At 51.0% G+C, this 24,028-nt stretch overlaps 1 protein-coding gene across 1 annotated transcript in view; it reads right to left on the bottom strand.

Annotated features, from left to right (window-relative positions):
- Positions 1-16,982, bottom strand: part of Slc8b1 (solute carrier family 8 member B1) — a 23,305-nt gene extending 6,323 nt beyond the window's left edge. Inside the window, exons 1-12 of the mRNA XM_021162882.2 lie at positions 16,889-16,982; positions 14,869-15,082; positions 8,223-8,375; positions 8,088-8,140; positions 7,377-7,434; positions 7,151-7,256; positions 6,902-7,069; positions 6,100-6,207; positions 3,849-3,908; positions 3,573-3,703; positions 2,114-2,255; positions 101-222 (exon numbers count right to left, since the gene is read on the bottom strand). Coding sequence (XP_021018541.1) covers positions 101-222; positions 2,114-2,255; positions 3,573-3,703; positions 3,849-3,908; positions 6,100-6,207; positions 6,902-7,069; positions 7,151-7,256; positions 7,377-7,434; positions 8,088-8,140; positions 8,223-8,375; positions 14,869-15,024 — 1,257 coding nt within the window. The 5' untranslated portion in view covers positions 15,025-15,082; positions 16,889-16,982. The remainder of the gene's footprint in view (positions 1-100; positions 223-2,113; positions 2,256-3,572; positions 3,704-3,848; positions 3,909-6,099; positions 6,208-6,901; positions 7,070-7,150; positions 7,257-7,376; positions 7,435-8,087; positions 8,141-8,222; positions 8,376-14,868; positions 15,083-16,888) is intronic.
- Positions 16,983-24,028: the final 7,046 nt, after the last annotated feature.

Genomic DNA, 24,028 nt, shown 5'->3' with positions numbered 1-24,028 from the left:
CCAGGCTGGCCTGGAACTCAGAAATCCGCCTGCCTCTGCCTCCCAAGTGCTGGGACTAAAGGCGTGTGCCACCACGCCCGGAGAGGCTGCCAATTCTTACCCAGTGCAGTCTAGGGGGTTCTCTGTTAGATGTGGCAAAGAAGGTCACTGAAGCCAGCGCTGTGCCCACGATCACCACCACAGCCCAGACAGGAAGGAGACCGCCGATCTCATAGATGCCGTCTGTGGGGCAAGAAGGGGAACTGGGATCCCCGAGGCTTGGCTCCCCACTTCCTCCCACTAGCCCCCACAGTGGCGTGGGGGGGGGAGGGAAGGGGGAGCTCTGACTAGGTTCAGAAGTTCAAGACCTGCCTCAGCTAAGTAGAGAGTTGAAGGCTATCACAATACAAATGAAACACTGTCTCAAAACTGCCAGCAAGGGGGTGGGGCAGCATGCTGTGGAACCAGCTGGCTGGGTAGACAGTGCGCCTAGCATGCATGAAGTCTGACAGGGTGGTACACGCCTGTAATCTTAGCTCTCCGGAGACGGGAGGGAGACAGAAAGATCAGGAGTTTATGGTCATCCTCTGCTGTGTAGTGAGTTCAAGGACAGTCTGGGGTACCTACTGAGACTATCTAAAATTAAAAAAATAATGCCAGGCAGTGGTGGTGCACGCCTTTAATCCCAGCACGTGGGAGGCAAGGGCAGGCGGATTTCTGAGTTCCAGGCCAGCCTGGTCTACAGAGTGAGTTCCAGGACAGCCAGGGCTACACAGAGAAACCCTACCTAGAAAAACAAAACAAACAAACAACAACAACAACGACAACAAAAAATAAGTGAGCGGCTAGAGAGATGGCTCAGTGGTTAAGAGCGCTGGCTGCTCTTCCAGAGGACCCAGGTTCAATTCCCACCACCCAGTTGACAGCTCACAATGTCTGTAACCCCAATTCTGGGATATCCAATACCCTCACACAGGCACACATCAATATAGGCAAAACATCAATGCACATTTAGAAAAATAAAATAAAAAGTGAGAGCTGGGGTCAAAGCCCAGGCTTGTTCATGTTTAGCCGTGTGAGGCCCTGGGTTCCATCCTAGAGAAAGCCCCAGTCAGCGGCTATAAAGTAGGCTCCAGACTTCCCCTGGTGGGAGGCAGGGCCATAACTCTCCCAGAGACAGAGGATGCAAGGGTACTAGGCTCCCAGGTACCCCCTTCTGCCTTCCTCCTCCCCCTCCATAAACTGGGCACACGTATCACACAAACGTGGTTCTGGGTTCACCCTGGCATGAAAGTCACACCATGCTCACCCATGCCTTTGGCCGCAGGCTCCCACCCCACCAACTTAGGGTGGAGGGGAGGTGCCAGAAGAGAGAGAAATGAGGTGTGTGTTACCTCAGAGCTTAAGAAAAGACAGGGGCGAAACCAGAAAGTGCCCGGTGAGTCTGTGTGCTCTTCAGTCAAAACAAGGCAGAAATGAAACTGCCACTCCGGGACCAATAGGGAAAGCCAGCGTGGTGGGGTCATTCTCAGGGCAACGGAGGGCTCTGGGGTCAGATAAGCTGCCTACACACATTCACAAGCCACCTCTGACTGAACTCTGCCAGGTTTTCCTTCAGGACTCAAGTCCAGATCTTAAGATGACAACGCTGGGAGATTTAGTGTGAAATCTTCCACTCTGTAATTTTCTTAAAAAAAAAAAAAAAGGCAGGGTCTCACTGTACATAGTTCTGGATATCCTGGAACTTACAGTGTAGTCCAGGCTGGGCCTCAAGTTCAGAGATTCTACCTGCTTCTGTCTCTCGAGTGCTGGGGTTGATTAGAGGAGTTTGCTACCACGCACAGCCTTGGTCTGTAAATTTTCTTGTTGGTAGAAGTGGACCTGAAATCCAGTGCCTCGGCTGCTAGGCAGGTGCTCTCTCTCTGACCCCCACCCATCCCACAGCCCTCTTCAAGTCCTTTGATGGGCAGAGGGCAGGACTTGGCCTGAGGGCCACCTGTCTATAGCTCCACCTGCAGGCTGCAGGACTGATAGGGAAGACTCTTGGATGAGCATTGCCCTGGTCTGATGAGACTCTGGGATAGGAGGAGGAAGAGGAGGGGAGGAGGAGGGGGAGGACAGAGGCGGTACTCACAGACCCCCGACTGCAGGGTCAGGACCAGGACCAGGGGGCTGATGACCAGCTGCAGACAGTTGAGTGGCCGTTTCCAATTCCGATCGTCCTTGTCGGGGTCCACAACTGGTACTGTGAGCAGCAACAAGAACTCCACAGGCAACTGGGAGGGGATCAGGAGGGTGTCAGCAAGAGTGGGGGTTTCAGCAGACACTCCCCTACTCTGCAGTGCTCCACTGCTGCAAAGCACCCACAAGCAGGCCCAGCCCCACACCTGCATGCACGATGTCCCCGTCTCTGCTTCCGCCTTCTCTGAGACAGGATGAGAGGGATGGTCCCCACACTCCATGTATGCAGTGTGGGGATGGGACCCAGGGCTTCGTGCATGTTAGGCAAGTGCTCTACCAGCGAGCTATGTCCCCAGCCCAACCATCCCCATTTTATACTGACGAAAACAGGGGCTCAAAAGACATCATAGCCACAGGGTAAAAACATAGTTCATTCTTTATTCCTGAGACTAAAGAGGCCTAAAAATCTACCCAGTACACTGGTTGGGTTTCCTGTCCAGGGAAGACACCATTCTTCCTCTAGAGTGTAGACAGCCCTGAGTCAGGCCACCGGCCAAGTTTGAGGACTCAGTTTCCCCGTTACGTCCCAGGCTGGCCACTAAAAGGGCATTTCAGTGGACTCTAGCTGACAGGCCACAGTGGCCAGGAATAATGGTGAACAGCTCGAACCTCAAGACTCAGGAAGCAGAGGCAGGTAGATCTCTGTGAGTTCAAGGTTAGCTTGGTCTACACAGAGAGTTTCAAGCTAGCCAGAGCTACACAAGTAAGACCTGTGTAATGGTTTGTATATGCTGGGCCCAGGGAGTGGCCTTTTAGAGGGTGTGGCACTATTGGAATAGGTGTGGCCTTGTTGAAGTAGGTGTGTCACTGTGGGTGTGAGCTTTAAGACCCACATCCTAGCTGCCTGGAAGCCAGTATTCTGCTAGCAGCCTTCAGAGGAAGATGTAGAACTCTCAGCTCTTCCTGTACCATGCCTGCTTGGATGCTGCCATGTTCTCACCCTGATGATAGTGGACTGAACCTCTGAACGTGTAAACCAGCCCAATTCTTTGTTTTTTTTGTTGTTGTTGTTTTTTTCTTAAAGATTTATTTATTTATGATATGTAAGTACACTGTAGCTGTCTTCAGACACACCAGAAGAGGGCATCAGATCTCATTACAGATGGTTGGGAGCCACCGTGTGGTTGCTGGGATTTGAACTCAGGACCTTTGGAAGAACAGTCTTAACCACTGAGCCATCTTTCCAGCCCCAGCCCTAATTAAATCTTGTCCTTACAAAAGTCACCTTGGTCATGGTATCTGTTCAAATCAGTAAAACCTCAACTAAGACAACCTGTCTCAAAACAGCAAAACAAGAGCCTACACTGTTATCAGTCACAAGGCTGAGAGCCTGGAGCCTGGGCCCCTCTCACCTTGACTACCTTCAGGACCCTCCAGGATATCGACTGAGTTCTCCACTTCCTGTAGTCCAAGGGATTCAGGGCTTGGATCAGGATCTGGACAGTGGTCTCCTGACCCAGCAACAGAGGCCGGTACTCATCTCCTGTGTGGTCCAGGCAGGGCAGGTGTGGCCACGCCTGGCTCATCGACTATCCCCCTTACCTCCCCTACCCTCCCAGCTCAGCAGAACCACGCCCTAGCTCAGCCCAGGGAAGGCTGGCCCCTGGTGTCCTTATGCCCAGCCTCACCATAGTCATAGCTGTTGGTGTTGGAAGACATCTGGTCCTCCTCTGACTCAGACAGCAACTCTGTGGCAAAGGTGAGCAGGGAAGACATGGTCGTCATATCCCCAAGACATCCCAGAACCTTCCAGAACCATGCCAGGTCAGGAAGAGTTAATATACAAGTGTCCAGACTTTCCCTCCTCCCTCCACCCCTTCCTCTTTATCCCCCTCCTTCCTTGGCAAGGTCTCACGTAGCCTAGGCTGGCCCTGAACTTCCTGGCTAGGCACATCACCCTAGCATGTCACACCACTGTGCCTGCTTTACACAGTGGGATCCAGAACCAGACCATGCCAGACACGCACTCTGCCTGAGCCCCTCACTTTAGCTTTCTCGGCAATGGCTACACACACTCGGAAATCCCTACATTGTGAGAGCATGACATCGTAGAACATCTTCAAACCTCAGTCTGTGGCAAAGCTCACAGTTCAATACCAAACAGGCGGGTTGGTACCTAGATGATACACTGGCTCTCTCTCTGTCTCTGTCTGTCTGTCTGTCTGTCTGTCTGTCTGTCTCTGCTATGTATTCCAGGCTATCCTAGAATATATACATGTACATGTTTACATGTGCACCCATGTGGAGTTCAGAGGAAAAAGAGCGGGAGTTGTTTTTTCCCTTCCAATATAAGGATCCCGGCTCCCCTCGAACTCAGGTCCTCAGGCTTGGCGGCAAACATCTTTACTTGCTGAGCCATCTTGCTACCCCTTACCCCAAGCTTTTGATTCTCCTGCTTCTGCCTCCCATAGGCTGGGTTGTAGGCCTGTGCCAGCACACCCAACAAACGACTGCAGTGCTTTCTGCTTTGTCTAGGAAGTTCCTCTAAAGTTCCAGCTCTCACTGGGCCTGGAATGTGGGGAGAGAAGCCTCGGAGGAAAGTGGACCCCACCCCTCATCAGACAGGAGCAAGTCCAGACTTCTTTCTGCCTCTCTGTGACCTTGGTCTCTCTCTCTGAATCACTCTCTCTTCCCATCTCAACCTGCCACATGTATCTGCAGACGCAGCAGAGGGACAGGCTCTGAATTCTACCAGCTTGCTTAGCAGAGAGGGGAGAAATCCTGACAGGCTTCCTGGAGGAGGGCTCTCTCTTCCTCCCTGCTCTATGCCCGAATGAGACAGGGCTGCCCCCTGCAGGCTCACAGGCACACACACAGGCTTTATGCAGAATGGCTTACAGGTTCCCAGGTGTGGCCTTTGGGGTCTGGGTCAGTACCCCATGCTGGAGTACCCTATTCCAGCTCCTTGGCCTTGAAAGGACTTGATTTCTCCTTGTGTCTATTTTGAGTGAAGTCAGAGTCCCAGACAAAAGAACTGTCACCAAGGGGATAGAAGCACATGACATGCCTGTCCTGCTATAAACACTTGAATCCTGTGTGCTACTCCTATCTATGTGTTTGGTTGGTATTTGTGACTGTGTTTGTTTGCATATGTGCAGTATATTGTGTGTGTGCATACATTCATGCACATGTGTGTCATGTATTGTGGGTGCGGTGTACTGCATGTGTGGATGTGTGTAATGTATTGTTATGTGTGCAGTGTATTACATGTGTGAAGTGTACATACATTCATGCACATGTGTGTATGTGTGCAGTGTATTACATATGTGCAGTATATTGCATGTGTGCATGTGTGCAGTATATCACATGTGTGCAGTGTATTACATATGTGCAGTATATTGCATATGTGCATGTATGCAGTATACTGCATGTGTTTATATGTGCAGTATATTGCATGTGTGCAGTATATTGCATGTGTGTAGTGTATTGCCTGTGTGCATGTGTGCAGTGTATTTCCTGTGTGCATGCACATATTGCACATATGTGTTCCTTCTATTGACCCTGTTTTGCGTGCCGTGTATCTTTGTGTATTTTGTGTGTGTTACATACACATGTGCATGTGTGGAGGTGTGATGCACTTGTGTGTATGTGTGTACCTGTGCTCTGTAAATATGGCTATAGAGCTCATCTGGATTCTTCCCAATGGCAGAGGTGCACACAACTTGTACTAGTGAGGCCAACTGTAGTATGTGTGGAGACCTGTGTGTGACCCTGGATGAGAAGCTTCACCAGCACAAACCAGGGAATGGATGTGGCCCAAGCTTGTCAAAGAGATGGTCGGGCAGGGCATGGACTGGCCTTGGGGGACATAAGGCAGTGGTGAAGACCAGAATCACCTGTCCCCTCTGTCCCCTCTGACCCCTCATGGAGGTTTCTCACCTGGTGTCTCCGATATGGAGTGGACCAGAGACCTGCTTCGCTGCCGTTGGTAGACCCAAGTGCAGATGATGACCGTGACCACATAGAACACGTAGAGGCCCAGGTAACCTGCAGAGGTTCAGAGGTGCAGACCTTCACCAGGTGTCCTGGAGGGTGAGTGGCCATCCCTGTGGCTCTACCGTTTTCTTGCTATTCTAGGCTTGCCTTTCCTGCCTATATACCACCAACCCTCTCAGTCAGAGAAGGAAGCACGGGAGCTCAGTAATGTGTGCAGGACCCTAGCACAGCTCACGAGTGGGATGTGGTCCCTAATACCCGCTCTGGGCTGCCCACTACACACATGCAATATACTGCACACATGCAATATACTGCACATATAAACACATGCAGTATACTGCATACATGCACATATGCAATATACTGCAGCCAATTCCCTTCTATGGCTAGATGGCTCCAGCTGAAGACCCTTGCACGGCTCCCATTTACCTACCCCTGTCTTCTTGCCAGGGAAATGGGGGAGTAATAGGTCCTCTCTGTGGCTGTTCCTTGGGCCATGTATCCCTTCCTGGCTTCCCTGACGTTCTCTTAAACAGAATTAACCCAGTTTGCTGTGAGGCCCCTGGGCTCGTGATCACATCTAAAAACCACCAAGGTCCTGCCCCTCCCCTCCCCTCCCCCTCTTCACCCCATTCTCTTTGCTCATCCATAGCTGGCTTAAGCACTGTTTGTCACTTTGGATAAAATCAACCTTGTCCCCAGACATTTCCAGAGACTCTGTCCTGGAGTGCCCCTGACTGCTCACCCAGCGCCCACGCCAGCGTGATCCTGCCGAGATAGAGTGCAGTGAAGGTTAGGAACACAGCCACCATGTAGAAAGCAATGTCCCTGAGGAAAGGCCTGGAGGCAGCCATGAAGGGATGCAGGATGGTGATGCCTCCAGCCACCACAGTGGTGACCAGCAGCCCTGCACCTGGAAGACGGGAGACCAGAGCTCAGGAGGCAGCACCCTGGGTGATCCCCAACATCTCCATACGTTTGGGGCTGTGCTCACCAAACAGAGCCCCAATGGCCAGGCCGGCAGTACGTGGGTCTGAGAAAGCCACTAAAGCACTGAAGATGTCTGGAGCGCCATTTCCAAAGGCCAGGAAGGTGACACCATGGGGGCTATGTCAAGGGGATTCCATGAAGACCATTTCCCAGCCCCATAGCCGCCACCCACCCTGTGCCCTTGCCTCCCTCTCCCAGCCTCTCCTACAGGAAGCTGGATCAAAGGATACTGCCACGTTGTGGGAGAGTTTGAGGTTAGTGGAGATGGCTGACAGGTTAGGGCAGAAGCTAGAGGAGGCAAAGCCAGCCGTCAGAGTTTACCTTGTAAACATGAGTATCTGTTCAATCCCCAGGACCCACATAAAAAAGCTGGATGTGGTAGCATGTCTTTAGTACTGGAGAGGTTCACTGGCCAGCCAGTCTAAACCAGTCAGTGAGCCCATGCCAGTGAGAGACCCCTACTCGAAAAGCAGAATGCCTAGTTAGCATCCTTAAGAACAACGAACACCTGCAGCTGGGCGGTGGCAGCACACACTTTTAATCCCAGAATTCAGGAGGCAGAGGCAGGTGGATCTCTGAGTTCAAGGCCAGCCTGGGCTACAGAGTAAATTCCAGGACAGCCAGGGCTATACACAGAGCAACCCTGACTTGAAAAGCAAACAAACAAAAACCCCAACACCTGAGATTGACCTCTGGGTGCCATAAGCACGTATATACGCATGCGTGAAGACCCTCTGCCATAAGCACAGGCATACACATGTGCAAGGACTCTCCGCCTATAGGTATACGCATGCGTGAGGTCCTTTCACCAAACATGGCCACCAACCAGCCTGCCCACCGTAACTGGCCCCTGCCCCATCATTTCCCAAAAGCATGCCACTGGATCTCAGCTCTCAGGATTGCATCTTCCCATCTATAAGCTGGACAGGAGCCACACTCACAACTTGGCCGAGGTGACTCCCAGGATCAGAAAGAGGTAAAGCAGCCAGAAAACCTGATGGGGACCAGAAAAGGAGACAAGAGTTACATCCCTGGGCAGACACTGCCTGTTACCAGGTCCCAGGTCCCAGACTCACGTAGAGGGTGATGGCCAGAGGGAGGAGGTTGGGAGGGAAGTAGCAGAAGATGCCCTCGAGGTAGTCCAGGTAGCCCGCCTCGCTGTGGCAGTCCGGATTCCTCCTGACAAAGTCACAGCGATCAGATGTGTTCAGGCTACACACGGCTCGGCACTGCAGTGAGGGAACACAGGGGATATAGGTGACAGAGCCACTGGGGTGGGATGGGGTGGGGTGGGGTGATGGTGACTGGATTGGAGCCATGTACGCACTTGAATACGATCTCTCTTCAGTCTGTCCCTAACCCCCTTCATCCCAAAAGGAATCCACTGGACCTTTTTGTTTTGTTTTGTTTTGTTTTGTTTTGTTTTAAATAAACGCCGGGCGTGGTGGTGCACGCCTTTAATCCCAGCACTCGGGAGGCAGAGGCAAGCACATTTCTGAGTTCAAGGCCAACCTGGTCTACAAAGTGAGTTCCAGGACAGCCAGGGCTATACAGGGAAACCCTGTCTCAAAAAACCAAAAAAAAAAAATAAATAAATAAAAAAATAAACTTGTGGGTGAGCAAGATGTCTCCATGGGTAAAGGTGCTCCCTGAGGACCACCAGGTCCCAAGAGTGGTGGAAAAGACTCCATAAGCTGTCCTCTGACCTCCATATTCATACCCCCCTATTTAGATAAAATAAACAGGTAAATAAATGTGATAAATTCAACTTAGCAAGGTAATTCATGAATACATGTTTGTACCAAAATAAGGCAGTATGAGCTAAGGAGAGATGGCTCAGTGATCACTAAGAGCAGAGGAGCAGAGTGAGGCTCCCAGCATCTACATCTGGAGGTTCACATCTGTCAGGGGATCCGGCGCCTCTGGCCTGCTGGGTACCCGTATCATGTGTACATACCCCACACAAATACATAATTAAAAATAATTTTAAAATACATGCTTAAAAAAATAGAGAAGCTGGGCAGTGGTAGCGCACGCCTTTAATCCCAGCACCTGGGAGGCAGAGGCAGGCGGATTTCTGAGTTTGAGCTCAGCCTGGTCTACAGAGTGAGTTCCAGGACAGCCAGGGCTACACAGAGAGACCCTGTCTTGAAAAACCAACACACACACACACACACACACACACACACACACACACAAACACACATACACACATCTCCTGTCCCTAGCCCCTCCTACCATCTCCCTCTTCCTCTGATTGTTCTGTTACCACTGTCTTTCTTTCTTTAAAAAAAAAAAAAAAGATTTATTTATTTTATGTATATGAGTACACAGTTGCTGTTTTCAGACACCAGAAGAGGGCATCAGATCCCATTACAGATGGTTGTGAGTCACCATGTGGTTGCTAGGAATTGAACTCAGGACCTCTAGAAGAGCAGTCAGTGCTCTTAACCACTGAGCCATCCCTCCACCCCTCTGTGGCCACTTTGAAGCACACACAGCCTTAGAGAAGTGTTCCCTTTTCTTTCCGTGAGTACTTTTGGTCTATCTCTTGCTCTACAGAAATCAGGAGACCCCCGAGTCGATCTCATCTCTGCAGTTTGCGTAGCATGGAACGTCCCTTATAAGGAGCATTCATAGAGAGAAAAACTTCAGCAGTGGCTGAATACACCAGGCACAGGGTTGGGAACTTCAAACATTGGGCACAAGTCTGATAAGGAAACTAAGACAACATTGAAGGGTCCAATGGGGCAGAGTCTGCTGGGACCAGGACAGACAAACGGACACTCCGTAGTTTCCACCATCCCTCCTTTCTTCTAGGCCCCTTCTCTTTTGGCTCTACTGTGTAGCCCTGGCTGTCCTGGAACTTGTTAAGTAGACCAGGCTGGTCTCGAACTCAGAGATCACACCTGCCTACACTTCCCAAGCTCACATGTGGGATTCCAGGGCTGGGCAAGCCACTGTTCACCCCTCTGCCCAACCCCACCCCCCTCACGGTAGTCTTTCAGATGACAATGGCTGCGTTCTGTTCTCACGCTCCTAGGATACTCAGAGGTTCCCCCCTCAGGGAGTGGTGACTCACTGGGCCCACAGTGAACTTCCTCGCACATGACTTGACAAGTCGGAATATATTGTCAGGGAAAAGCCCGAGAAGTGAAAGTCCTGAGTGGTGTGTCCCTGGCTGGGCTGTGGCCTCTAGAAGCTGAGACGAGCATGAGAGTGATGCTCGATGTCATTACAGGACAGAGGGGGTTAGGAATGAATGGACACTGCCAGACAGCAGCGCTGGTGGCAGCCACTGTGACCCCAGGAGCAATGCCCTCTTCTGCTGTGTCTGAAGGCAACTAGCACAGGAGAGGGAGTCAGGAGTGAGCCAGCACCTCTCCTCTTTCACAAGTGAGGCACACTCAGGAGAATTTTGCAGGGATAAGGGCTTGTGTAGCACAGGTTGCCCTGGGCTTATGTAGCACAGGCTGCCCTGGACCGAGCTACGTGCTAGGGATGACCTTGCATTTGTGATCCTACAGCCTCCACCTCCCTGGACTCGGATCCCAGGCTACGGTTTATGCAGTGCTGGGGAGGGACCCCAGGGCCTTGTGCGTCCATGACAGCACTCTGGGAAAGTACTTTATAAGCAGCCTCATGGTCCAAAAGTGGCCCCACTGTGGGTTCACTGACTTGGTGAGCATCACCTTCCTTGGACACAAGAGGCCTGAGAAATAGCTCAATGGATTTTACTTCCTAAGTGAGAAACTGAGGCACAGAGAGAGGAAGGAACACCCCACCCCTGCAACCACACAGCCAGCTACAGCCTCAGCACAGTAGGCCCTCTTCTTGTTCAGTCTCTCACTCCTGTACACACACACACACACACACACACACATGAACACAGGACAATGACACTCGGGACACTCCCAGTATCTCAGAGACACTAGAATGAGTCAGCAAGGCAGGTCCTCTGACAGTAGCCTTCTGTCACATGGCCTGACCGGTTGCCCAGCCCCTGCCTGAGCTGGATATCCCTCCGGCTCTTCCTCCCCCCAGGCCCAGCCCTCTCCCAACCTGCACCCCTTCAGTAGCACAGGACCAGGGTGGCAGTGCTCTGGGGCTGGCCTAGGGGACCCGTCCACCTCCCCACAACCCTGCCACCCTCTTCCCTGAGGCTCCACTTCAGCCCAGGAGAACTCAAAGGACTCAGGGGTCAGGCACAGGCAGTCAGTTCCATGCGTGGGGAACCACACACATTGCAGAAATGCTAAACACACAGGGCTGCTTGGCCTTCTGGGAAGTCACATGCCCTTCTGAAAGACATCCAAGTTCTAAAGCAAAAACAACCTCCTGTCCCTCAGAACCCACAGTACCCAGGCAAGTGGCAAACCGGGATGTGGCCTAGGACCACAGTCTTCCTCTCTCCAGGGGGGCTATCATGAAGGACGGCAAAAGCTGGGCGGTCAAGAGCCCCTGAGTGTCCAGCTGTGTGATCTCTGTCAGCTGTCTCTGAACTCTGGTTTCCTCACTCAAAGTGCTCTGGTCACTGTCACCTCGGTGTCATTTGTCCCTGTGTCCTCCCTCTGCCGTCCAATGGGGATTGAGGCTGTCAGAGCCCTCTTGATCCCAGGAAGAGGCCGATCAATCAACTAGGAAGGCAGGAACCTTCAAACCCTTACTCGCTGTCAGCAGCAGCCAGAAAGCCCGAAAGGGCGTGCTGAGATGTCCCTAAAGTGCCAGCACAGGCACCTGAATAGACACAGACAGATACACAGTCAGACCTGCATACAGACAAAGCTACATAGACAGATGGACAGACAGATGCACATATCCACAGCTACCTGACCACACTCTCTAGGTATGCTTATGGAAATAGTGGTCCAAATAGTATAATGCTCAGGCCCCAAGCTCTGGACCTGTGTGCTGATTACTGTGGTCATGATTAAGCTGAGGGCCTGAGGATAAGTGTTCTCTGGGATTAGCTGGTGGCCCCGAGATCCTCCCGAGAGAGTGGAAGGATGGTCAGAACCGAGGAAGGCGATGTGAGAGAGACCATAAGGGAAATGGAGGAAGGACCGGGATCCAGCTCAATGCAACTCCTGGAGACCACGGGAGTCTCAGGACTGAGCCCCACCCACACCTGGCCAAGTCCCAGAACCAGAGGTAACCTGTGCATTTGCCAACGTTTTTGTTACTTGTGTTGAAGCAGGGTCTCATGTAGCCCAAGCTGGCCTTGGATTCCTGACCCTCCAGCCTCCGGGTTCCAAGTGCTGGGATTATGGATGTGCTCCACCACAAGCAGGAGCTGTGTGGTTTTGAGCTTGCAGCAATCCCCCCTCCTCCTGCATCCACCAGGGGGTACCTAATTCCCTGAACCCACATGATAAGAGAAAAGTGACTTTTGTACATTGAACTCTGGCCTCCACAAGCCTGCTGTAGCATGCATGCATACATGCACACGTGTGTGTGCGCGCGCACACACACGCACACGCACACACACACACACACATAGATGCATGCACACAGATAAGTGTAAAGATAAAAATAGAAGGCACTGTAACGGGGACCTCCCTCAGTTGGTGAAAAATACCACCTTGCCCCTGCCCCAGGCCTCAATGAAAACATCACAGCACACCTCTGGTCCAGTACTCAGGAGGCAGAGGTAAACTGATCCCAGAGTTCGAGTTTGGTGTACAGGGAGAATCCCAGGACAGCCAGGGGTACACAGGAAAACCCTGTCTCCAAAACCCAAGGAGGAAAGAAAATGAAAAGCCAGTCTCCCAGAGCCCTTCCCAGACGGCCCAGATGGCTCCAGGCGAAGCAGCTGGCCTTCCCCCATCTCAGACCACACCCACATTCTTTTAACCCCGTTCTTTTTCACTTTATGTTATTCTCCGGTTCATTTCTTGGCCCCTTTCCAGAGCAGTGGAGGCCACAGGGGACATAGCTCCATCTAAGTTCTCTGTCCAATTCTTGCACACTGTAGGGGCTCAGTAAACTTCAGGCACCCTGCCAGGCATGGTGGCACAAACAACTTAGTCCCTCCCAGTACTCAGGAGGCAAAGTTCCAGGCTAGCCTGTCTACATATTGAGACCCTGTCTAAAACACACACACACACACACACACACACACACACACCAGCTACCAGCATGGCAGCTCATGTCTGTAACCCAAGCACTCAGGGTTACAGTAAACATTGAACTCTTAAGTTTAGGCCACCCTGGGTAGCCTGGGCTACAGTGGGAGTAAAAACAGAACAGAACAAAACAAAACAAAACAAAACAATATAAGAGCAGAGGTTGCGCAATAGCGTACACTGAGGGTGGTGGCTCTCGGGCTCCAGGCACAGGGTCAAATGTCCAGCACTGGATGTGTTGATGGAGCCTGCCCTGGAGGCCGATGCCCTAAAGAGGAAGGTTTGGTTTGTCACCAGGGACTCATGGGGCCACTTCACTCACAGCCAACTTCACATCCTTGACCCGCAGAATCAGAACAGTAGCAACCAAGTTTATAAGCCAGTAACCGCAAACCGCCCACCCACCTGTAAAATCAGCTTAATTGCCCAATGTCCTTCTCATAGGGTGGGGTGGAGATACCCCTGCCTTGTAAACTTGGTGTAGGCGGCGCTTGAGCCTGTGATTTCTGACATGGAAAACACAGGTGTCAGGGCACAACTCAGTGGGCAGGATTACATGCCTAGCATGCTTGAGGCCCTGAATAGTTCTACCCATGGTTCCACATAAAGCAGCCAGGCATGGTGACACACGCCTAGGCTCCTAGCTCTCAGGAGCCGAAGGCTGGAGGGTCAGTTCAGAGTTACTCTCCACTATGTGGTGAGTTTGAACCAGCCTGACAACCATCCCTCTGCTCCACACCCTCCTCTGGCTCCCAACTCTCACCCTCCAGCCTCAGTCCACAAAGCCTTTTTTCTTTAAAAAAAAAAAAATTATTATTATACATAAGTGCACTGTAGCTGACTTCGGACACACTAGAAGGCATCAGATCTCATTACGGGTGGTTGTGAGTCACCATGTGGTTGCTAGGATTTGAACTCAGGACCTTTAGGGAGAGTAGTCAGTGCTCCTACCTGCTGAGCCATCTCACCAGCCCCACAAAGCCTTTTATAATCAGGCCAACATCACCTTTCCACCCACCCGGTTAAACCTTATACATACTGATCAGCCCTTCCGGCCTCCTGTTCCGGACAACACTAAACTAGAACCTGCCACATGAGCCGGGCGTGGTGGCGCACGCCTTTAATCCCAGCACTCGGGAGGCAGAGGCAGGCGGATTTCTGAGTTCGAGGCCAGCCTGGTCTACAGAGTGTGAGTTCTAGGACAGCCAGGGCTACACAGAGAAACCCTGTCTCGAAAACAACAACAAAAAAAAAAAGAAACAAAAACAAAACAAAACAAAAAAAAGAACCTGCCACATGGCCTTTGCGCTCGTTCCTAGCCTTTCCCCCACAAGGCAAGCCTTTCCAAGCCTTTCCCCCCTTTAAAGCCTGGCTCCAAGATGACCGGTCCACAGAATAAGCTTGTCACAGACCACCGACCACTGCGGACACGCACAGCCTCCCCACACACTGTTACTGGCCACACAGCTCACAGTTCTCTGAAATCACTAACTTTACCTGAGGGTTCCTGTAGATCCCAGGGTTGTAATGATTAGCTGGATTCTACAACAGACACGCCCCCCACCCGACCCGCCTTCCTGCCCCACCAGGTACTCACATCCACCAAGGCAGTCTGGTTGACACCTCCAGTTGAAAATTGGATGTGTCCATGGGCTTTTGTGGATGGGTCTCCGGTCCCAGATGCCATCTCCGGTATCAGAGCCACACAGAGGAAGCCAGGAGCCCAGAGCAGAGCCAGCCATCTGCCTGCCATGGGCCCCTTGGGGCCTGACCCTCTGCCTTCTCTGCTCGCGGGCTGGCCACTCTAGTGCCTGCAGGGTAGGGAAAGAGGAGGGGATTTTAGCATATGCATGGCCTCAGGAGGAGGAGGGGCCCAGAGACCTTTCCCTGCTAAGCCAAGTCCCTATCCACCCATTTAGAAACCCCATTCCACTCCGTAGCCCTCCTGGGCCTGCATCACGTGCTTCCTGTTCTGGAGCGCCACACCCCCAACCCCTAGGTGTTTCCCTGAGATCAGCTCCTCACCAGGACATCAGGCCTGCAAGAAGCTTAGGGAACGAGCCAGACAGTATGAGAAATATTCACTTGCAAGAACTAGGAACTCAGACTTTCGGAATTGTTTGTTTTTTTTTTTTTTCTCTCTTTTTTTTGGGTGGGACATCAAAGATGGAACCCAGAGACTTATATATGCTAGGCAAGCACTCTACCACTGGGCTATAATCCCAGTGATTTTTAGTTGAGTCAGGCTAGCCTGGGAATTCACTAGGTAGCCCAGGCTGCCCTTGAGCTAGTGACCATCCTCTTGCTTCTAATTTGGAAGTGTTGGGATTATAAATTTGAAGCACGACCCGCTTCTACCCTTATTCCTACTTTTTGTTTTGTTTTTCACGACAGGGTTTCTCTGTGTAGCCCTAGCTGTCCTGGAACTCAGAAATCCGCCTGCCTCTGCTTCCTGAGTGCTGGGATTAAAGGCGTGTGCAGGGTCACTGGCAGGGTCTCCTCTATCTGCTAGGCTGACCTTGAGCGCATATTTCTTTTGCCTCAGCCTCTTGAGTGGCTGAGGTGTCAGATGTGCACCAGCCCCTGGGTCCCAGCCTTAAAAGCACATTTCTGAGGTGGACTTGGTTGTGATCAAAGACAGTACATCACACCTCACAACCTGCTGTGGTATCCTTCCATGGGGAAACTGAGGCACCGGGAGGCAACCTCACTCTCATTTTTCACTGTCAGCTCAAGTGCCACACCACATTGCCCTCTCTGAGTGTTCACCAGGCTGTCCCCAGAGTCATGTGGCAAGGGAGAAAACCAGAAAGCCAACTGTCCTTGGATGGAGAAATCGAGGCCAGGAGGGAAGTGAGTTGCTCAAAGCCGCCTAAACTGGGACCAGCCAAGTCCGCGGGTGGGGCTGCAATACGAATAACCCACTTCCTCCAGCCAGGGGGAAAGAGCTTTATTTTTCTGTCCAAGCAGAAAACTGGCTCCGAATCTTAGGCAGGCTGCCCCAAGTGTTTTGTGCATTTTATTTTCTGCAAGCCGGGAGGCAAAGGCCATCTGAGCTTTATTTGAGGGTGTGTGATTGTTTGCACAAGCATTTCTAAATCGCCACCCCCGGGGGGAAAGAGGGAATAGGACAAGATGGGACCCCAGAGGAAGAAGGGAATACAGCCGCTTCCTCACCTGTTGACAGAAAAGGAGTCTCTTCCCCCTGCTTTCTAGCTACTCCACTTGGCACGGGCGTGGAGTGGAAAAACACACAACCCTCCAGTTCCCTCTCTGCATTTTCTGGGTGGGCAGCCTGAGGGGGGGGGGGCTGGGCTTATGGCCTCTGGGTCCGCATCTGTGAAATGGACTCTAGCGCTGACCCAAGGGACAGCCAGACATCGCGTCCTCAACACAAGTCACCTCCACACCGGTTTCTTCTACTCATTTCCAAATAAGCACGCATGAAGCGCCTCCGGCAATGCGGACACCTGTGTGCGGTGAAGTGGGCAGACTTGACGGCGAGGGATGGGGCTGGGAATCGGGAAGCGCTTTCTGATTTTGGGGTCCCAGCTGGAAGCGGATTTGAGAAGCTGAAGTTGGAGTGACGAGTGCACAGGCTGCGAAGCTCCTCTTACCTCGGGCGGGGCCTGGATCCGCGACTTCAGAGTCTTGCTCTAGCCGGATAGACAGCGCCACAACCTTCCGCCCCTAGAGTCCCGGCCCGGAGCAGCCTGGCCACGCCCCCACAACCTCCACCACGCCTACTTACCAGTCGGGCCACGCCCGGGCCCCTCTGTCCCCGCCCAAGACACGCCCTTTAAGGTTCGCCTCGCCTCAGCTCTTAAAGACACAGCCTCCCAGCCGACGGTGGGGGTTGTGAGCTGTTCCCTTCAGTCTTCCCCATTCTCCACCTGCTTTCTGTCCCCAGCCTGTCACTTCTGCTTTCAGGTAGATGCTATATTGAAAGTACGTGGGTTATAGACTTCAGGAGGCCCGAGAGAAGTCTAAGGGGGGTTGGGGGAAGCTTAGAGTTTCTGTTACTGAGCGTGGTATGGAAGGGTGAGAGCTATAGTAAAGTAAGGGGAAGCGTGGCATGGTGGTGGTGTATGCCCATAGTCCTGGCCTTTCAGAGGCAGAGGCAGGAGGATTGTGATATTAAGGCCAGTCTGAGCATCCCAGCAAGACATTTTCTCAGTATGACGGTGATAAAGGTGATGGTGATAATGATGGTGGTGGTGATGATTTAAACGGTCTCCTGCTGCCTGCAAGCAGTCTGGCTGTAGAGCCTGAAATGCCTGGATCTGAAATTTGTCAGCATTCCCCTCTCCAGCACACACCAAGCCACTGAGCTGCACCCCAACCTAGAAGACTACAGCAAACATCAAGATGGGCAGTGGTATAGCCCTGCAACCTCAGCTTCTCTCAGGAGGCTGGCGGGATTAAAAACAAATTCAAAAAGCCTGACCAGGTTCCAGTTCAAGGGCAGCATCGGCATTTAGTAAGGCCATTTCCCAGAATGCAAAGTGAAAAGGGGGCTTAGGTGCGGTGGGAAAGTCAGTGGCACAGTGCTTGCTGAGTGTTCTCAGAGCCTTAGGATTAGTCCCCAGAACCACGATTAATTAAAGAGTATGCCCACCGGGGCTGCTGAGATGGCACAGTGGGTAAGGTGGGCACTGATGCTAAGCCCCACGACCTGAGCTTGATCCCTAGAACCCAACAGTGCCGAAGATCTTGGAGGTTGTCCTCTGGTTTCCATGGTTTACATGTGCACCATGGTATGTGCACACACACACACACACACGCACACACACATGCATGCACACACAGACACACACACATGCACTCACACACACAGACACAAGCACACACATGTTCATGAACGCACATGTGCTCGCATGCATGTACACACACACAGAAAATGTAATGTATTAAGTAAACTTCATCTGTCATGGTAGGAGTTGAACAGGTGGGAGGAAGAGGAAACTTCAGTCAGGATGTAAAATAAATAAAATAAAATAAAAATAGAGTTGAGTGGTAGAACTGCCAGAACCCCGGTTGCCCGCACCACTATGCTTTTCTGTGTCTTTGTTTGCTTGCTTTGAGATGGGATCTCACTATGTAGAACCAGAACCAGCCATATAGACCAAGCTCACAGAAGATCTGTCTTCTTGGCCTCCTAGTGCTAGAATTAAAGGCGCGTACCACCAAGGCTCACCATCCTCACCACATTCTCGAGTGCACAGGACCTGCTTCAAATGTGTCACGTGTCACAAAGAGCAGGGGCGCGCACGCGCGGGGGGGGGCAGTATTGAATTCCTCCTCTGGAAGGGGAAGATTTCCAACATGTATCAGTTAGCTATTGCTGCATAACAACCATTCCCAAAGTCACAGATTTAATCCACCAGCATCTTAATATATGTCTGAGTGTCTGAGAGGCATGATTTGGGGAGAGTTGTTGTGTAAAGGTTCTGACCCAAGCCCTTCTTCTGCTTGCATGTCCAGCCCGAGCCTGAGGCTGCTCAGACATTTGCTTTTCTCTGCATAGCCTCAGGGATTCTCCCCTGTGGACTCCTCATTTTACATAGCTGATTCCTGGGCTTCCCCAGCACAAGGCTATGCCAGGGTAGATGTGTGCTCATATGATACCTCAGGGGGAGTCAGTACAGGGGACTGGAGAGCAAAGGGGGAGCTAGCTATACCCCCTTCTGGGAATTTATGGCAGAAGTTAAGAGTGCCACTTCCCCCATAGCCACTGTGGAGAGGGAAACAGCCCCTGACTCTCCCAGGGCATGTGAGACGACCAAGACTCTGCCATGACCATATTTGGAAAGTATCTGCTGCCTCTGTGTTTTGGTCCACAGAAGTGTCCAGCAGGGGCTTTCATGAGGACCAGAGTGGGACTATATTGTGTGTCAGGAAAGGAAAGACCCCAAGTTCCACTGAGAGGATGACTGCCCAGGGCACCATGTGTGGGCTTGCCCTGTCTTCAGTCTCTATTTTGAGGCAAGCTCTCTCTGTGTAGCCCAGTCTGCCTTGGATCCCTGATCAACCTCCTGAGTGCTTACATCACAGGCACATGCAGGCATGCAGCTCCTAACCCCAGTCCCTTAGGAAGTAACCCCAAGTCAATAAAAGCTAGGCTGGGCTGGCCTGTAGTTTATTTGACCAGCATCAAAGCCCTGGGTTCCATCGCCCCTGTTACATAAACCTGGCGTGCTAGGGCACACCTGTAATCCCAGCGCTCAGAAGAGGATTGGGAGGTGTGTTAGTCAGGGTTCTCTAGAGTCACAGAACATATGGAATGTCTCTCTATATGAGGGGAATTTGTTGTGATGATGTATGGTCTGTAGTCTAACTACCCCCAACAATGGGCAGCTGTGAATGGGAAGTCCAAGGATCTAGCAGTTGCTCAGTCCCATGAGGCTGGGTGTTTCAGCTGGTCTTCTGTAGAAATAGGTTCCAACAGATGTGTTAGCAAGTAAGTGCAAGCAGGCAAGGAAGAGCAGATCTTCCTTCTTCCAATGTCTTTATATAGGTCTCCAGCAGGAGAAGTGGCCCAGATTAAAGGTGTGTACCACCATGCCTAGATCTGGTATTTATTTTGTCCCAGGCTGCCCTTGAACTCGGAGGTCTCCTTGCCTTCCTCTCCTGGGATTAAAGGCGTATACTATCCTGCCCTGGCCTAAGCTTTTCATAGCCACTATGCCTCACCATCTCCATGCCAAGATGTCAGAAACCTGCGTCTTCCAGCCTCAAGATCTGGATCACAGGTGTGCCCTCCAGTACTAGACTGTAGTTCATTCCAGATATAGTCACATTGACAACCAGGAATAGCCATTATAGGAGGTCTAGGTCAACCTTGGCTACTGAGTAAATTCAAGGGCAGCCTGGGCTTACAAAGGATTCCATCTAAAAAAAAAAAAAAAAAACCTCAAAACAAAACTGGGTAGTAGTGGTGGTGGGCAGCAGCAAGAGCGCTTGCATGCTTTGGGTGCAAAAGGCAGGTGGATCTCTGAGTTCAAGGCCAGCCTGGTCTACAGAGGGACTTCCAGGACAGCCAGGGTTACACAATAACCCTGTTTGTTTCAAACAGCAATAACAGCAACAGCAGCAGCAACAACAACCAAAACGAAGCAACCAAAGCAAACTGCAGCTACTGACTGGGGACCCACAATACTTGTGTGTATGTGCCCTGCAGGAGGGGAGCTGTAATCTCCATTTCACTAATGGGAGAAGCAGCTGTTGGGGGTGGGGTGGGGTGGAGATGAAGTGTTTGTCCCCAGGGCTTGCAATGGGAAGAGGAAAAGTCTGGATGGCAGCCATGTCTTCCCCTCCAGGTTTGATCTCCTGGTTTACACACAGGTTAAAGCCAAATCTGCCCCCATACTTATTCAGCATGCCCACCGGTTTCGAAGATCAGGTTGTGGGTGGCAGCTGGGACATAGTACAAGAACCTGGGGACAGTTCTAGCAGAAGTGGTCAGGGGTAGCCAAAGTGGAAAGAGAAATGGAACTTTCTATTTCAATCTAAGAGAAAGTTCAAGAGGTTCCTTAAAGATTCATGAACCTCACCTTAACTAGTTCTCTTCTCAGTGATGTCCTCACCTTAACTAGTCCCCTTCTCAGTGATGTCCTCACCTTAACTAGTCCCCCTCTCAGTGATGCTCTCACCTTAACTAGTCCCCTTCCCAATGATGCCATCTTAACTAGGACCTTTCCCAGTGATGCTCTCACCTTAACTAGTACTCTTCTCAGTGATGCCCTCACCTTAACTAGTACCCTTCTCAGTGATGTCCTTACCTTAACTAGTCCCCTTCTCAAATGATGGGCAGAGAGTCACAGGAGCTCCTTACTGTCTCGGGAGCTGGAGAAGTAGCAGATGGTATTATGTGAGAGAAACTTCTCATGGGCCCTGCCTGGCTGCTGCGTGCTCCTCAGCTGGAATGTCCCTTCAGGAAACTGTTGAAAACGACCCTTGTGGATCACAAGCACTGGCTGCAACAGTTGGTACAGCACCCTTGTGCAATAACCGGAAGTAAGCCAAGTGCTCGGCTCAGGGGATTGGATGGGAATACCGCTGCTCGCTGATGGGAACACTGCTGCTTGCCTATGGACTCCGCTACGGTGATGTTAAAGCATATAACAGCCAGGCATGGCGGCACTCACCTCTCCTTCCACAGCTTGGGAGGTAGAGGCAGGAATATCTCTGTGAGCTCTAGGCCAGGCAGGCGTACAAAGTAAGTTCCAGGCTAAGAATTATATTTTATTAACATACTATATTATATAGTTTATATAAAATATTTATATATTATAAATATATTACAAATTACATTATAAAATATATTGTCTATATATTATGTAAATAGCTATTATTATTATTATTATTATTACTACTACTACTATTTTGAGTCAGGGTCTTTCTATGTAGCCCTGGCTGGCCTGGAACTCAGAGAGCCAGCATGCCTGGCTCCATCTTATTTTTTGAGAGAGTATCTTACTGAGCATGGGGGACAGTCATTCAGCAAGCCTGGCTGGCTGGTGAGCTTCAGCGACCCTCCTGTCTCTGCCTTCTTCTGCGTTGGGATTATAGTGTATGGAAGACCGTGCCTGGCTTGTTACATGGGTGCTGGGGGCTTAACTTAGGTTCTTCTGTATGCATTCCCTTGTGTAGGCGCTTTAGAGCAGTGGTTCTCACCCCGTGAGTCGCGCCCCCTTGGTGGGGGCTGAATGACCGTTTCACAGGGGTCACGTACCATATCTGATATTTGCATTACATTATGAGTCATAACAGTAGTGAAATTACAATTAAGAAACAGCAAGGAAATGATTTTATGGTTGGGGGAGGGGAGTCACCACAATATGAGGAAATTTATTAAAGGCTTGAGAGTCACCGATTTGGACTACTACAACATGCTTAGAAGGCACGCAGGCTGGGGAATAGCATGGACCTGCGTTAGCGAGTGTGTGCCTTTGTGCACCTGTGCGCGTGCTCTGTGTATATTAGTCCCCAGCGATCACACACCCCTGTTGTGCCTCTCTCGTGTGCCTAGCATCTGGTAGCTTTCCTGTGGGTTAGGCTGTGTTCACTGAGTCGGCTGCAGAGGCGAGTCCAGCGAGACTCGGAATCGTGACATCACCTATGGCAGGAAGGAAGGATTGGAACCCAAAGCAGACTCCTCCCCCTCCAGCCAGGGCCTGGCCTTCCCTAGGGAGGCAGGAAAGTCGAGCGTGGCTGTGGTTGTGTCTGCCCCCTGGTGGCTGGGAAGGGCAGCGTCCACGTGCTTTCGAACTGTTCGACTCCCGGTGCTGAAGGTTCTAGTTTTGTGACTAGAAGTCATTTTAATCTGCTTGGGCCTCAGTTTCCCCAGCCTGTTAGGGACTTGGCGACAGAAAGTGTTTGCAGTAAGGGATTAACAGATGACAGAAGTGACTCGGATTTATGCCAGGGGAGTACCTCTAGGGTAAGCAGGCAGTTGTGAGGTTTTAGGTAGAATCTTGTTTATGTTTTTTAGGTAGGATCTAATGTCCCCATAACAATGTTCTTTAACTTTAGTGTGTATCTGAGGCTAACTTTGGATTCTTGATCCTTCTGCCTCTGCCTATAGAGTGCTGGGTTTACAAGCATGCACTAAAAAAAAAAAAAAAAAAAAGTTTAAGGCATCTTAAACTTTTCTCTTCTTTAAAGACAGGACTGGGCTGGAGAGATGGCTCAGCAGTTAAGAGCAATGGCTGCTCTTTCAGAGGACCTGGGATCGATTCCCGGCAACCAACGGTGGCTCACAACCATCTGTAACTCCAGTTCCAAGAGAGCAAGACCTGGTGCCCAGACGTGCATGCAGGCAAACCACTCATTCATATCCTTTTTTTTTTTTTTTTTTTTTAATGATGAGAACTTATTTAGTCTATGTAAGTCTCAAGATGGTGACCTTCCAACCTCAGTCCAGTAACTGCCGGACTTACAGGTGTGTCTTTAAATATGTCCCTCAGGAAGCGCCTTTCCTGCTCTGTGAAACATTCTAGAAAGGATATGCATCAGGGTAGGGGAAGAGGGACAGAGTGAGTTCTTTTTTGGTATGGGGACAAGGTCTCACTCACACTGTACTCCAGGCTTGTCTGGACATCTTGCAATCCTCCTGCCTCAGTCCTTCTCAGTGCTAGAATCGTAGGTGTGAGTCACTTTGTATGCGTGAACCCATGGCATTTGTCACTGGTTGGCCAGAGGCAAAGTTGGCCAGCAACTTGACCAAAGATGTTGATCTGCGTTGAGGATAGCTTGTATGTTCATACCCTTGGCTTCTGGGGCCTGGGGCTGCTGGTTGAAAGTCTGACACCTGCATTGGTTGAAGTGCCAATCACTGCCTCTCTTTGTGTTACATTTTGAGACAGATTCTCACTTTTTATTCCAGACTATTTTGCAAACCTCAAGAGCACAGGTACAGGTCCTCCAACATCCAGCTTTTTCTTTTTTCTTTTTTTTTCTTTTTGGTTTTTCTAGACAGGGTTTCTCTGTATAGCCCTGGCTTTCCTGGAACTCACTTTGTAGTCCAGGCTGGCCTCGAACTCAGAGATACACCTGCCTCTACCTCCCAAGTGCTGGGATTAAAGGTGTGCGCCACCACCACCCGGCTAACATCCAGCTTTTTAAATAAAAATTATTTTGAGGAGGAGCTAGAGAAAGTACCCAAGGAGCTAAAGGGATCTGCAACCCTATAGGTGGAACAACATTATGAACTAACAAGTACCCCGGAGCTCTTGACTCTAGCTGCATATGTATCA

Source organism: Mus caroli, chromosome 5, assembly GCF_900094665.2.
Source record: "Mus caroli chromosome 5, CAROLI_EIJ_v1.1, whole genome shotgun sequence".
Lineage (NCBI taxonomy): Eukaryota > Metazoa > Chordata > Mammalia > Rodentia > Muridae > Mus > Mus caroli.
Note: the sequence above shows the minus strand (reverse complement) of the source record. Positions and strands in the feature narration are given on the sequence as shown.